At 34.4% G+C, this 13367-nt stretch overlaps 1 protein-coding gene and 1 long non-coding RNA gene across 2 annotated transcripts in view; both read right to left on the bottom strand.

The window, feature by feature from the left end:
- Window positions 1–3295: 3295 nt before the first annotated feature.
- On the bottom strand, window positions 3296–5193 carry LOC121417512. Its single transcript, XR_005970365.1, has 3 exons — window positions 5116–5193; window positions 4478–4534; window positions 3296–3357 (listed from the first exon to the last, which is right to left on the bottom strand). It is a non-coding gene; the product is annotated as an uncharacterized LOC121417512 (long non-coding RNA).
- An 804-nt stretch (window positions 5194–5997) lies between these two features.
- LOC121417881 (MAM and LDL-receptor class A domain-containing protein 1-like) overlaps window positions 5998–13367 on the bottom strand; it is a 34098-nt gene continuing 26728 nt past the window's right edge. Inside the window, exons 20-25 of the mRNA XM_041611615.1 lie at window positions 13159–13308; window positions 11916–12013; window positions 11055–11219; window positions 10400–10532; window positions 8583–8708; window positions 5998–6095 (exon numbers count right to left, since the gene is read on the bottom strand). Of these exons, the coding sequence (XP_041467549.1) occupies window positions 5998–6095; window positions 8583–8708; window positions 10400–10532; window positions 11055–11219; window positions 11916–12013; window positions 13159–13308 (770 nt within the window). The remainder of the gene's footprint in view (window positions 6096–8582; window positions 8709–10399; window positions 10533–11054; window positions 11220–11915; window positions 12014–13158; window positions 13309–13367) is intronic.

Genomic DNA, 13367 nt, shown 5'->3' with positions numbered 1-13367 from the left:
TAGTATTGTAGTTTCATTTTTAAAAGAATACTAAAATGTAACTTGACTTAACGGAACACTTACATTATATAAGAGTGTAATATGATATTCATTTTGGGCATAACAGTAGTTATTTACTAATATTTACTGATCGATCTTGTACTCTGTTTATACACGTAGAATATATATATATATATATGTGTATACAATGTTTTGAGTTTGAAATAAACAATGTGTTTATGCTGTACATGTTTTTAGAAAAAACGTTTTATAGAGTTACCAAGATTATTCATGTGTTGATTTGGATTGGTTATGTGAATGCTACGGTTTGTTCAATTGTGGGCCTTTTATATGAAACAAAATATTGATTCTGCTACATGTACATCATTTTCTCCTTTGAAATATTTTTTAAAGTGTAAATATTTATAAAAAATTCCTTTTCTCTTTAATGATTGTTTTTTTTAATTCTGTTATTTGTCTCCAATTCTTATACAAGATTTTTAAATAAGAATTTGTCAAACAGAAGTCTGCATCAGTCATTATGATTTATCCTTTTATTACTTCTTTCATTATTACTTCCCCTGTTTGTGAAATAATCTCTCTTCTTTCTTTCTTTCTCTCAAATCTGACCAAAGTTATTTTGTTTGTGTTGAGGTACTGTTGATAAGAATGGCTAAATAATAGACTGTCGTTTGATAATTATGTTGAATTGAGATTTAATGCAAAATAACCCTGATATAAGACTGTGTATAATATCGAGTGACTTAAAAATTGCCCAAGTTAATTTGTTATATTTACTTCATTGAAATTGACCTAGGCCCTGCCTTAAAGAGAATTACAATTGATCCATTAACCTCAATTATATGGAAATCTTTCGATGTCATAATTTTTTTTCTACAGAAAACTTGAAAAATTATCCTTATTAACAAGGAGAAGCACACAGGATTATCAAGAAAACAATAAATGTAATCTTGAAAATGTTTTGAACAAAGACACATTGTAGATGTTGACATGACTGGCTTTCCATAGTTGTGGTTGATTGGATCAATCGCATCTTTAGTTGTCATTGATCGGATCAATATCAACCCTTCAGTTGTGGTTGATTGGATCAATTGTAACTCTTTGTAAGATGGGGACCTTGATTTAAAGTTGTGCATTTAATTTGTTATACTATTTTCATTGAAATTAACCTGATACACCAGGCTGTTCATTTCATTTGTTTATATGCATGTAGACAGCACTTCATGCCAAAAAATAAAATAATCTCTGAAAAAATGTTCTTGTAAACAATCAATCCTTCTCTCAAAGTTTCTTCTTTGTGCTCTGGTATGGATCTCAATAAGTGATATTTTGATGAATTCATTGCCATGGAAACAACCACTTGAGTGAAATAATCCAATTTATCAATGAAAGCAACATTCGCTTCCCGAGGTTTGAAATAACAGAGAGGGAGAAGAGAGGAGTGACGGGAAGTGAGAAAAATTGTTATCTATTGAAACCAAACGGGAAAAAAATAAATCAGCAAGAATCTGAATTTACCATTAGTATACAGGTAAAAAGGAATCAGGTAAATTAAAGACAAACATGAATTACAATGTATCATTATTAACTCATTTATTTTGATCATTTTTCTTTACATATTATTGGATATCGACTAAATGCTCTATTAAATGAAAACCTCAAATGTATACATAACTTACATCGCAAAATGCTTTGTATGGTTCAAGATATCAATAAGAATACCTGACATAGCAGTAATTCATTTCAACATCAACACGGTTGTGACGTTATGACATGAATATTACCTAGTAAAGGTACATGGATAGCACTCCAGCTCAAATACCAACCATCAAGAATACATAATTCATTTACATCGCAACATTAACAAGATGATTTACAGCAAACACTAGTCAACTGGCATGCTTGAATCCAGAACATATTAAAGCCCCTATACAATTTTTGTAAAATGAAAAGCCTGAAAACTGACATCTCTGGATTAGACTTCTTTTCCTTTATTAACAAATCCTTATAAAATTGATTACAATGAATCAATATATACATGTATTACACAATGACAGTGTGCACCTCTAGAATTCAATTACTAAGGAGATTATCTTTTTGCTGCAAATAACCAAAAAAATCTGTTGAAAAAGAGGACTGAATCAATTGGGATAGTACAAAAATAAATATGTAGTCAGGAACAAAATTCTGTCTTCTATAAAGAGAAAGTGTCTGAGATAAATTCATATGATTACATATCAAAGAACAACAAAGTTTGTCGATCTAGACAAATATAGCATCATGGCACATACAAAATCATCTTTAATGTCTACAGCTTTAATTTGCTTGCAACTAGTTTTATAATGATTCTATTCTGAAAGCTAGCTATGTATTGAGAGAATGTACCACTGTAAATAAGCAAAGTGCTGAATTACATGAAATTTGAAAGTAAAAGATATTTTGTGAAATGTCATATGGTAACCAATGAAGAAAACAAATGTATTTCCATGAGTGAAATAATTGCCCAAGTTCAATTTTCATATCATGACATGCAAAGAATGTCTATTTTTGCTCACAATCAATCGTATTTATTCGATCTAAGAGATTTAAATAAGGCAGATTCATTCATATGAGAAACAATGCTTGCCTTTAACATGATGTGAGTTGCTACATTGTACATTAATTCAAAGTGTGAACAGGCAACTCCTTAATTCAAACATAGAATGGTCATGAGGTCTGGTTTAGGACAATTCCACAAAATAATGAAACTTTTTGATAGTCCGACCAAGATTTTCTCAAGTCTTACATCTACTTCACTTCTTTATATTACAGACTGTCAAAAGAGCAAGAAATCAGAGACAGAAAATTTTATGAAGGCCCCACATAGGGGGCCGGACGTACATATTTTCTGGAATTGCCCTTTAGTAAACTGATTTATTTCTATAAAACAAAACAAAATTTTCCTCATTCATGATGCACTGTACACAGTTCCCTTACTAGAATATTTTATCATGATGTACATTCCAATAATATGATTATTTCATTTTTTTCTCATTCTACCCACTGAATTTCTCTTTCAGCATCCTAAAAGACTAAATTGTCTATCATATTATAGTAATTATCATTATTATCATTATTATTCATTCTACCAATTATGTTTTCTTTCAGAGCACTATGAGACTATTAACATATACATGTAATTTGTGCTTTATAAAAATTCATGTTTACTACTATAATCATTTTCATTCTGAACTATATCTGAGACTAGTTACATTCTACCATTGGTGGCGCCCTTTACAATCAAGCTTCTGTATGTCCGTCAATGGGTAACTGTGCTGGAGCTGAATATACAGGATTATCAATGCCTCTTACTGTTGACTGTAAACAAAGAAAAAAACAAAAAATAAACAGAACAAATAATGGGTTTCATTTCAAAATTTCCAGGAGAATATATCTTATTGTAAATGGATGATATACACCGGGCACGGTGGCGCAGTGGTAGAGTGCCCGCCTCATGAACGGGTAGGTCGTAGGTTCGATCCCTTGACTGAGTCATACCAAAGAGACTTTAAAAATAGGACCTTCTTGCCCTTCATGTCAGATGCTCGATGTATGAGAAAGGAGAAGGGTAATGTTATGCACCCACTGGAAGATCAGCTTGTAAACAGCTGAGAGTGGCTACATGTACCCCGGGTTAATGCGAGTTATTACAATCAATTATTACTACTACATGTATTAGTAATATGTATATCTTAAAATATTAGATAGCCAAGACAGATAGCCAAGCGCGATTGGTCCATAGCGCGTCACGCGATATGAACGAAATCAGTGTATTTTCCCAGCCGGTCCACATTCGATGAATATATTGACCAACCGGTCCGTGAATATTTTTTTAAGTGTATGGCGCCCTCTTGTAGATTAGATGTTACCATGTATTATCAGCCTGCGTTGGGTCCAGCCTGGACCTAAACTGGGCTCGAACTTAGATTTAGATCTAATGATTTGAATAGAAAAGGGTAATTCACTGCATTAGACTAACGTTACTTAGATATCTATAGATCAAGATCTCACGTTAGATCTATACCAGTTTAATCAATCACTGTGAATATCATAAACATGCTGCACGCATGTTTAATATATGTTTAATATAACAGATATTGACTGATGTGAAGTGTGAAAAAAAAAATTCTTTGGACCACCTTAAGGATTAATATTTTCCCTCGTGATCATAATATTTTCCCTCAGTGCTGCGCACTTTGGGAAAATATAACCCTTCGGGAAAATACAAATCCGGCGGTCCAAAGAATGTTTATATTACACACCCCATTAGTCAATATCTGTATAATATTCAACTTTTCATATGCATGTGTGCGAGGGTACAAATGGAGCACACTTGAGCTTCCGTAGGCTTGCATACAACAAGCTGGGTGCACATTAATGAATAACAATATCTTTAATGATATTAAACAATCGAAAATGAAATGTTAATAATGCTCACCGTTGGTCCAGCTTCATATTGTCCAAACATACTGGTATCAACCTCCTGTAGAGCAAACTATGGAAACATAAAAATAAAAAGAACAATAAAAATGAGAAAAAAGAAATATCCTATCTTCAGATCTATGCATACAGATCATATTGTAAGTCTACATATGTCATGAAAATTACATGTATTATGGACCAAAGGTCTATCACTGTGAGTGGTGATTGATGGGAAACTACAAGTACCTTTCATAGTGAAATTCTTAGTACATGTATGCGGAATATAATACATAATAACAGTCGGTACTTAGAGATGCCTATCACGCCATAAATGTACATAGTTTTGATGCATATGGAAGATGTTTTAATTTGTACAGGGCTAATACTACACATGCTGTTTAAAAAGGTACTTACATGTAAGTTTTATCACAGAATTGAATCTTCCAAATTGGGATGAGACCAAATGGAATGTAAGATCTGGGGACCATTTCATCAACATTTTTGTCCGACAAGTTGTCAGATCTGACATCTTTCCTTGATTCTGATTGGCTGAGTGGCACTGTTACTATAGTAACTGTCAGATAAAATGGGACTTGTCGGATAAAACGTCCGACAAATCCTTTTATGAAACGCTCCCCAGGTGTAAATACTTACATCAACATTACCAAAGTCTTTATCGAATCCTGGGGTCTCCAGGCCACTCCTTAGAGCTCTTAATTCTCCTTTTCCCCTGTAACATTGGAAAAAAACAGGACTCCATTTTATTGTTTCATCATTCTATTTGGCATTTCAACAAAAAAGAATTTAAAAGAGAATCCAGAAAGAGAAAAGGAATGCATTACTCCCCTCAGCCAAAATGATATAGATACGCATGGAACAAGAATAGTCATTACACGAATAGTCATACACATAGTCTTGTGACGACTTAATCTACATAATTACCAACATTGTTTTCTTAAATGTTTAAGATTTTTTAAAATAGCAATTCAAACCTCCTTCCCCATCAGTCATCCTTGTTCAGGTTTAGTCCCTGACTACAGGGTTGACCGGGATTACCTAGCATACTCATAAAGTTCATTCTCACCCTCTCCCTCCACTTTACTACATCAGTGCATCCCTCAACACAACCCTCCTAACTCTCCTCCACTACTTACTTCTTCCATGCAATCTTCGGTTGCCCCTTCCCCTCTAACCAGCCACCTCAAACTCAAGCACCCTTCGCAAAACATGATCAATATCTCTCCTCAAAACATCCATGAGAACAATATAGATGCATATACATGTGGCTGAAAAGTTAATCTATTGTCGCACAAATGAGCAAACTGGTATTGACTACATGTACCTACAGTACTAGTCTTCATCAGACATGGTGGGCCAGTTTGCTCCAACATGTGAAAAAGATTTACTTTTCAGCTATTTCTTCTACCAAGATGATCAACATATTCCATACTAATTTAGAAGTAACAATGACAAGAATAAAGACAGTCATTGGAAGATTATAATTCTTCTATTGATAAGGATTTGATATTAAAAGTCCTACCTTCTTCCTCTTCGCCAGAATAATACAGATACAACAATGATGATGAGAAAGATGATGATGACGGCCGTAGCAGAGAGACCAGCTACTAGACCAGCTATAGTAAATGGATTCAGAGAAAAGTGACACAATTGTCATGAAAATTGTAATATTAATTTTTTAGGCACCCTGTCCATTTAGGAATCCCTGATCTCTGTACATATACCTCAACAAAACTACATTACACGATACCACAACAATATCCTGTTTAAATGCCATTTGCTATTCCAATGTTTTGTAAATTGCCAGAAACTGTTGGAAGTCAAGGAATAAGTAACTCTCATATGTATAATATTACATGTACCTCTGTGTGAATACACAGAAAGTTCTGATAATAAACAGGCATATTTTTGGGGGGAGGGGGAGCAAGGCACTGAATTCACGCTTCTTGTTGTGTTTTTCATAGCGTAGTTTACAGAAATCAATCAGAATACACTGTTGAGCAGCTAATTTGAATGATACCCATAGAATGCGGGATTGGACTGTTTGTATCTCATTCATAATCCCCAATTTGATATGAATTAGGGCCTTTTATAAAACGGGTTCAAGGATGTAGCCAATGGTGAGTGCGTATTCAAGTCACGTGTTCATGCTTTAATTATGCGCAACCTTCCAGTCGTGCATTTTTCGTGCAGCACTGTGCATTTTTTGTGCAGCACTGTGCAATTTTTGTGCAGCATAAACTGATACGCGTTCAGTAAAAGAGGCTGGCTAGGATTTTGATGCGCTTACTTAGGCGCGCATAGTAGATACACCTGTGATGTCATAATTGACAGTCTTGTGATGTCTTCGTCTGTGCGATCGTACACAAGTTGGAGGGATTTGAACAAGATTTCCATGAAAAATTCATTTTGCTGACCCGTTTTATAAAACAATTAATGCACATTTTAAGATTCGTGATGTTAGTGACGATGCGAGCAACTCTCGGGCATTCACAATATTATGCAAAAGCACTCGGTGCAAGCGCCTCTTGCTTTCGCATGATTGTAAATACCCTCGAGTGTGCTGCATCGTCATAACACACTCAGAAATGTGCATTAATTGTATATTCACACATGATGGCAATTTATCTGTAGAATCATCGGACCTTTCACACAGAAAATTTTGAGTGAAACTGGACTTCAACACCGGAGTAGAATTTGAATTCGTGATTAGCGTTCCTGATTTTTCCCTGGAATAATCATTTAAATTACATTTTTGTACCGTGTGAAGGGGCGGTAGGTCTTGTGACATTCTGGTATTTTAGTACTTAAAGGTTACAACTTGTAATTTTAGTGATAAATTACCCTGAAAGACAAAACCAAAACATGTATTGATTGATCACAAAGTACAATGTAATGACTGATTGCACATGAGCAATGCTGTCCATTTCAAAAGTAAATCGTACAATCAATAGACATGCTTATTGTTGAAGGCACATGATGCAATTGTCAAATAGTTCATTTTACTACAATTGATTGGACATAATAACAATGCAATCAGTTTCAAAATTCAACCCAATTTGGTATGAATTAGTCTCTTAACATCCTGGTAATTACATGTAGTGCTGGTAGTTAGATGTTCATTATGAATAACAATATAACTTGCAATGAAAATTTACCCTGAAAGACAAAACCCCGCGATTGATCACAAAGAAAACTTTTCTGACTGATTGCACGTAATGACAAATGCAAATGATTTCAAAAGTTAACCCTACAATCAATCGCTAAGATCAAAGAACTTTTCCAAAAGCTGACTTTTTGAAAAGCCACACGTCTTTTTTGTAGAAGATTTTTATTACAAATCATCAGTCACCAGAGATGAAGGATAAGGACGGCAGGAAAGCTGCAATGAAAATTTGAATAGCATCCTCACAGTAGCTGCTATCAGACAAGGTACAGACATCTGACAAGTTGCCTATGTTAAAGGGGAAGTTCACCCTGAAGAAAACTTTCTTGTGAAAATAGCAGAAAAAATAGTAAAAAATATTGGTGAAGGTTTGAGGAAAATCCGTTAAAGAGTAAGAAAGTTATTAGAGTTCAAAGTTTTGAATTTGTGACGTCATAAACGAGCAGCTGTCCCATGTGTTATGTAATATAAAATGCATAAATTTCAAATTTTGTATGGTTCCTGATGACTTAATTTTGTTTTCTTTTCATGATCGGGTATGAAACGATTTGCCTATTGATATACAAAAGTTACAGTGAAAACCATTTTCAATTTTCTGAGAAAATGACATTTCATTGATTTTTTACCATTCGCTATGTAGGAATGCTGCTCGCATATGACGTCACAAATCAAATAATTGAAATTCTAATAACTTTTTAATTATTTGATGAATTTTTCTCAAACCTTCGGCAATATTTTTCATTAATTTTTCTGCTATTTTTACAATTAACTTTTTGTCAGGGTGAACTTCCCCTTTAAAAGCATCTTATGCAACTGATCACAAGGTTTATCATCATGAATGAATCCACATAATGACGATGCAATCAGTTTCAAAATTCTTCCCTATGATCAATCACAGAGTATTGTGATAAGAGGTACTCATATAATAGATACATACTGTTAGTACCACCTTTCAAAGGACTGTGAGTGCCTTGCTGCTTTGTAGGTTCCGCAGTTGTAGTTATAACATCAGTTTGTGATGGTGATGATGGCTTACTGCTAGGCTTGGTGGATGTAGTTGGCACTGAGGCAAATAAAAAAAGAAAAATAAATAGTGCGCCGGTTCATTCTTACACAATAAGCGACACATTATACTTGCAGGTGTTTAAGTCTATCACACAATGTTTTTGCTGCGTGATTTTTTTTTATCGCGCCGCAAGCTGAGTTTTTACTTTCAAGTCTTGCGTATCTTTTGAGACCAAATTTGCAACATCTGGGTATGCGGTTCCAAAATCATGCAACATTTTGTAAGTGCATCAAAGACCAAAAATTGCTCCAAATTTTTTTTTTTGTGTACACAGTCAAAGCAAATTGTGTTTTCAACCAAAATCATAAATGCATGATTATGTTTAGTTTTGCTGGTCTAAATTGATTTATTTTATGCTGTTTATGATCTTAAAAGAGTCCCCGAGAAAAATTCATCAAAAAACAATGAAAAACTAAAGGTAAAGAAACAAAGGAATGCATAAGAAATTGCAAAAACATATGTTACCTGCAGACCTCCCTATTTAAGGCTTCCTTTATTTCAAATGTCATGACTCCTTCTTTACTTTTCTCTTTCTTTGTGTACTGAGCACTCTACAAAAATTATTAGTAATATTTTATAAATTATATAATTTACTATTAAAGGGGGAGATTGAACTGTGTGTGGTCTCTCATTGACTGTGTCATTGTTATAAATATATAGTCTTAAAATATATGTTTCCAGATTGTTTTGCTCCTTGGTAACATAAATATAGGGGTATAAATGTATTGAGTAGTTAATTAACATGTTATCATTCAAGTGGGTCTATATTACTAGACCACACTAGCATTATGGGTCAGGAAACTGGCCAAGTAAAGAGTAGTTGAGGACTCGAGATGGCGCTATTGGTTCATATCTGCTTTAATATCATTAAACTATGAAATTGCACAGTTGTGTGTGACATTGTAGCTTAACCCTAAAAAAGACTGGGGGAGGCTGATTCAGCCCCCCCTTGAAATTTTTCGCGATAAATCCACCGCGCAAAATTTTTTCACCGCGTCGCTCGCTGAATTTTTACTTTCAAGTCTCGCGCAATTTTTGAGACCAAAATTGTGACCCCGGGTACGCGGTTCGCAACATTTCATAAGTGCATGCAGACCCAAAATTACTCAAAAACGTGAATTTGTGTACAAATCCAATGCAAATAGTGTTTCTATCCAAAATTCATAAATGTATCATTATATTTCATTATATTTCATTTTACTGCTTAAAATCAATAAATTTTATCTTTTTTATGGTCAAAATAAAGTCCCCGACAATTTCCATTGAAAAAACAATAAAAAACAAAAAGTCGAAAAACAGAGAAATACATAAGAAATTTAGAAAACAATAGAATACATAAGAAAATAAATGTGATGTTGAATATTTTTTTATAAATTTGATCAGATGCCTATCTAGAGTATGTGAAACAAAAATTAGCATTTCAGGGGCATTATTTTATTAATTAGAGCAAACTTATGATTTTACGCATAAATTAGCATAATAAATGAGACATAAGATTTTTTGCAGAATGTGATGCTATAGTTTTGTAGGTAATGCCATGGGTAATGCGTGTGCCAATTTACGTCGCGATCGCGCGATCGACGGCGGAGATCATAAGGGGGGCTGATTCCTGAATCAGCCCCCCCAGTATAGGCCTCAAAATAACCCAGTCTATTTAGTGTTAAGTATTCTATCAAGATAATTCTTACCAGTGGTAGTAGGTACCCCTGTAGTAAGGACAGGAAGACTAGATCCAGAGACACGACAATCAGGAGTAAAGGTTGTATCATCAATAGCCAGGATTCCAGTTGAACCTTGACCTTTGACACCTTCTATGATGACCTATATCAAGATCCAATTATTCATCAAAGATATATGATAATAATAATAATACCAATAACATAATTATGTGAGGCAGGGTCTGCTGGTATAACAGTTTAATAATAATAATAACAGGATCAGGTTAAATGCAATCCGCTGGTAGAACAGTTTTATAACAACAATAACATTATCATGTTAAGTAGGGTCCGCTGGTTAAACAGTGTTTGGAACGGAAGTGTCTACCCTGGGTAAAATATAAAAATTAACAATTATTACATGTAAACATACGTTTTGGCAAAGAGGTTAATAATCATAAAGAGCTATTAGATTCTTTGCATGATATTCAATAACAACATCATTTAAAAAAATATCCAATGCAAAAGATTGGTCTTCAAATACCCTTACATTTAAAATACACTGTATGAAAAATAAGTATATGATCATTACAAGTTATTTGCTTCTCAAACTAAGAACCTACAGATGAAATAAAACATACAGGTCTGGTACAAAGAATGAATCTTTGGCAGGAGAGGGTTCTATTACCTGAAACATATCATCACTGTTTAGAGTAATGACCTCCTTCATCCACATTAGGCCTCGATCAACTGCATCAGTCCATCTCAACAATAGAGGGCCTCCTACCATTGTACGGGTGTAGACGTTGAGTGTTCCTCCATTTATCCCAGTCATGTAATAGAAAAACCGCATCTACATAGATTAAACATTACAAATTCGTTTATACCAATATTCCTTCCTCAAAGAAGAAGCATACAAAATTCTTTGTACATGTAATACACTAACATTCGACAAAGTAATAAAAAGAAAAAAAATATGTGAGAAAGTTGCAAATGTATCAGTGGAGCATTCATCAACCTCTGTTGTCTGACAACTTTCCATGAATGCAATTACCTGAGAAATTATGTTACTATGGTAACTGTCAGAATAAACAATGACTTGTCGGATAAAACACATGACAAGTCCTTTCATAAATGCTCCTCATGTCCAGTACTTAATATGGCGGTATATTTCACATTTAATGCATATAGGTAGGCAGGTTAATGTGGAGAAAAGTGTGGCTGGACAGCTGAAGACTGATTATTTGATGCAAATTACAATTTAATATCATATATATACACATACATCTCTGAATTATTTCCCTTTGTTATGGAAAACATGCAATTCCTGTTTTAAACATGTACATGTATCAACATAATTAACTATGATAGAAATTTTGATGAGCTGGACACTAAATCAGCTTCAGGGTTAACATGTAGTTTAGGCCAATGGCTGGACGCCCACTCTGGAAATCTTTTAACCATTAGCAGAAAAATGTGCATGAAACATCAGCAGTGAAGAAGGAAGATAGTCAAGAAAGACTGGTACATTTTCTCAAAACTGACTTACCTTGCAGTTAGTATTGCTTGCTTGAATAATATAGCTGCCAAGTTGTGTCTTGTCACCACTCTGTGCTCTGTTTTGTGGATCCATATACATGTAATATCCTGATAAAACAAATATTGAAGTGATATGGCTTAGATTATTGTTAAGGCATTCCTAGTTATTTTATTTGCTTGTTTGTTTAAGACTAAGACCCCATCCTGTGATAAAGCTGTTTATGACCAAACAGGTGTTATATCTGGAATAAAGGCAATATCAAGAATTTCGCCAAACCTTCCTGAAATTCTTTTCATCTAGTTCACATGAAAAGTTGTAACACTTTAAACCCATTACAGCTTGAGCCACCTGTAAAGTGAAGTAGGAATAGAAGGTAATGGGGTCTGATGTGCAAAGGGTTAGACTATTTCATACAATTCACCACTTTTCAAGTTATATTGGCGCCGTAAAGGGTAAACCAAATGTGGTGAATTGCTAATCGGTCTACAACCGTGCTGTCTACTTCATGCTACATGAGCAGCCAGAAAGGATGCGAAAGCTCTATATTCCTAGCAATTGAGTCTTGGAACTCTTGTTGGGATGCTCCCCAAAGAGTGGAAGAAGTGTATATTGTGTGCTGACATGCTGGGATTCAATGACATTGATAATATTCTGTAACGCACTTCATTCTGAGTAGTTATCTCAGTATGAAATTGAAGGAATATTTATTTATAATATTGATAAGTTGGCCAATTATTGCTTGTAGACCAAATGAATATAAAGGCCCGTATTCTGAAGTTGGGTTAATTGAAACTGTTCTGAAGTTGTGGATTAACTATGGATAGCCAATAGTAATATGGCATACTTCAATGTATCGACTCACTTTTCTACCAAATCATTCTCAACTGTTTCCGCAGGATAAATAAGATACCTTTCTTCACCATTCACGAGTTAGGAAAGAGCACGGTATCATAATAAACATACATGTATTACATGAGGACAATTTTGACATATTTGGCTTTCCATATTTTTGCACAGAGTTAGACCAAGGTCTAGGTTCAACTTGACCTCGGAATATGGGCCAAAGTATCTAATTTATGGTGCGCCGTTTTCTGTCATTCATGAGTTTGGAAAGAGCACAGTAAACATAAAAAAACATACAAGGACAATTTTGACATATTTGTCTTTGCATATTTTTTGCTCACAGTTAGACCATGGTGTAGGTTGAACCCGACGTCAGAATATGGGCCAAAGTATATAATTTATGGCTTACCGTTTCCTGTATCTGTAGTATGATCAAAGGTAATCTGACTCATCTTAAGAGCTTGTACTCTCGTCCAATCAAAATCATCCTCGGGTGCTGCTAGATGGCTCCAGATTGAACTACACAAATCACCCTCAAAATCACATTGCTTGTAAGATCCTGAAAGAAATATCAATACATTACGTCAAACTTCCCTTTGAAACAATACCGCAGTTCAG

This window comes from Lytechinus variegatus, chromosome 6, assembly GCF_018143015.1.
Source record: "Lytechinus variegatus isolate NC3 chromosome 6, Lvar_3.0, whole genome shotgun sequence".
NCBI classification, from domain to species: domain Eukaryota; kingdom Metazoa; phylum Echinodermata; class Echinoidea; order Temnopleuroida; family Toxopneustidae; genus Lytechinus; species Lytechinus variegatus.
This window is presented reverse-complemented; position numbering and strand designations above follow the sequence as displayed.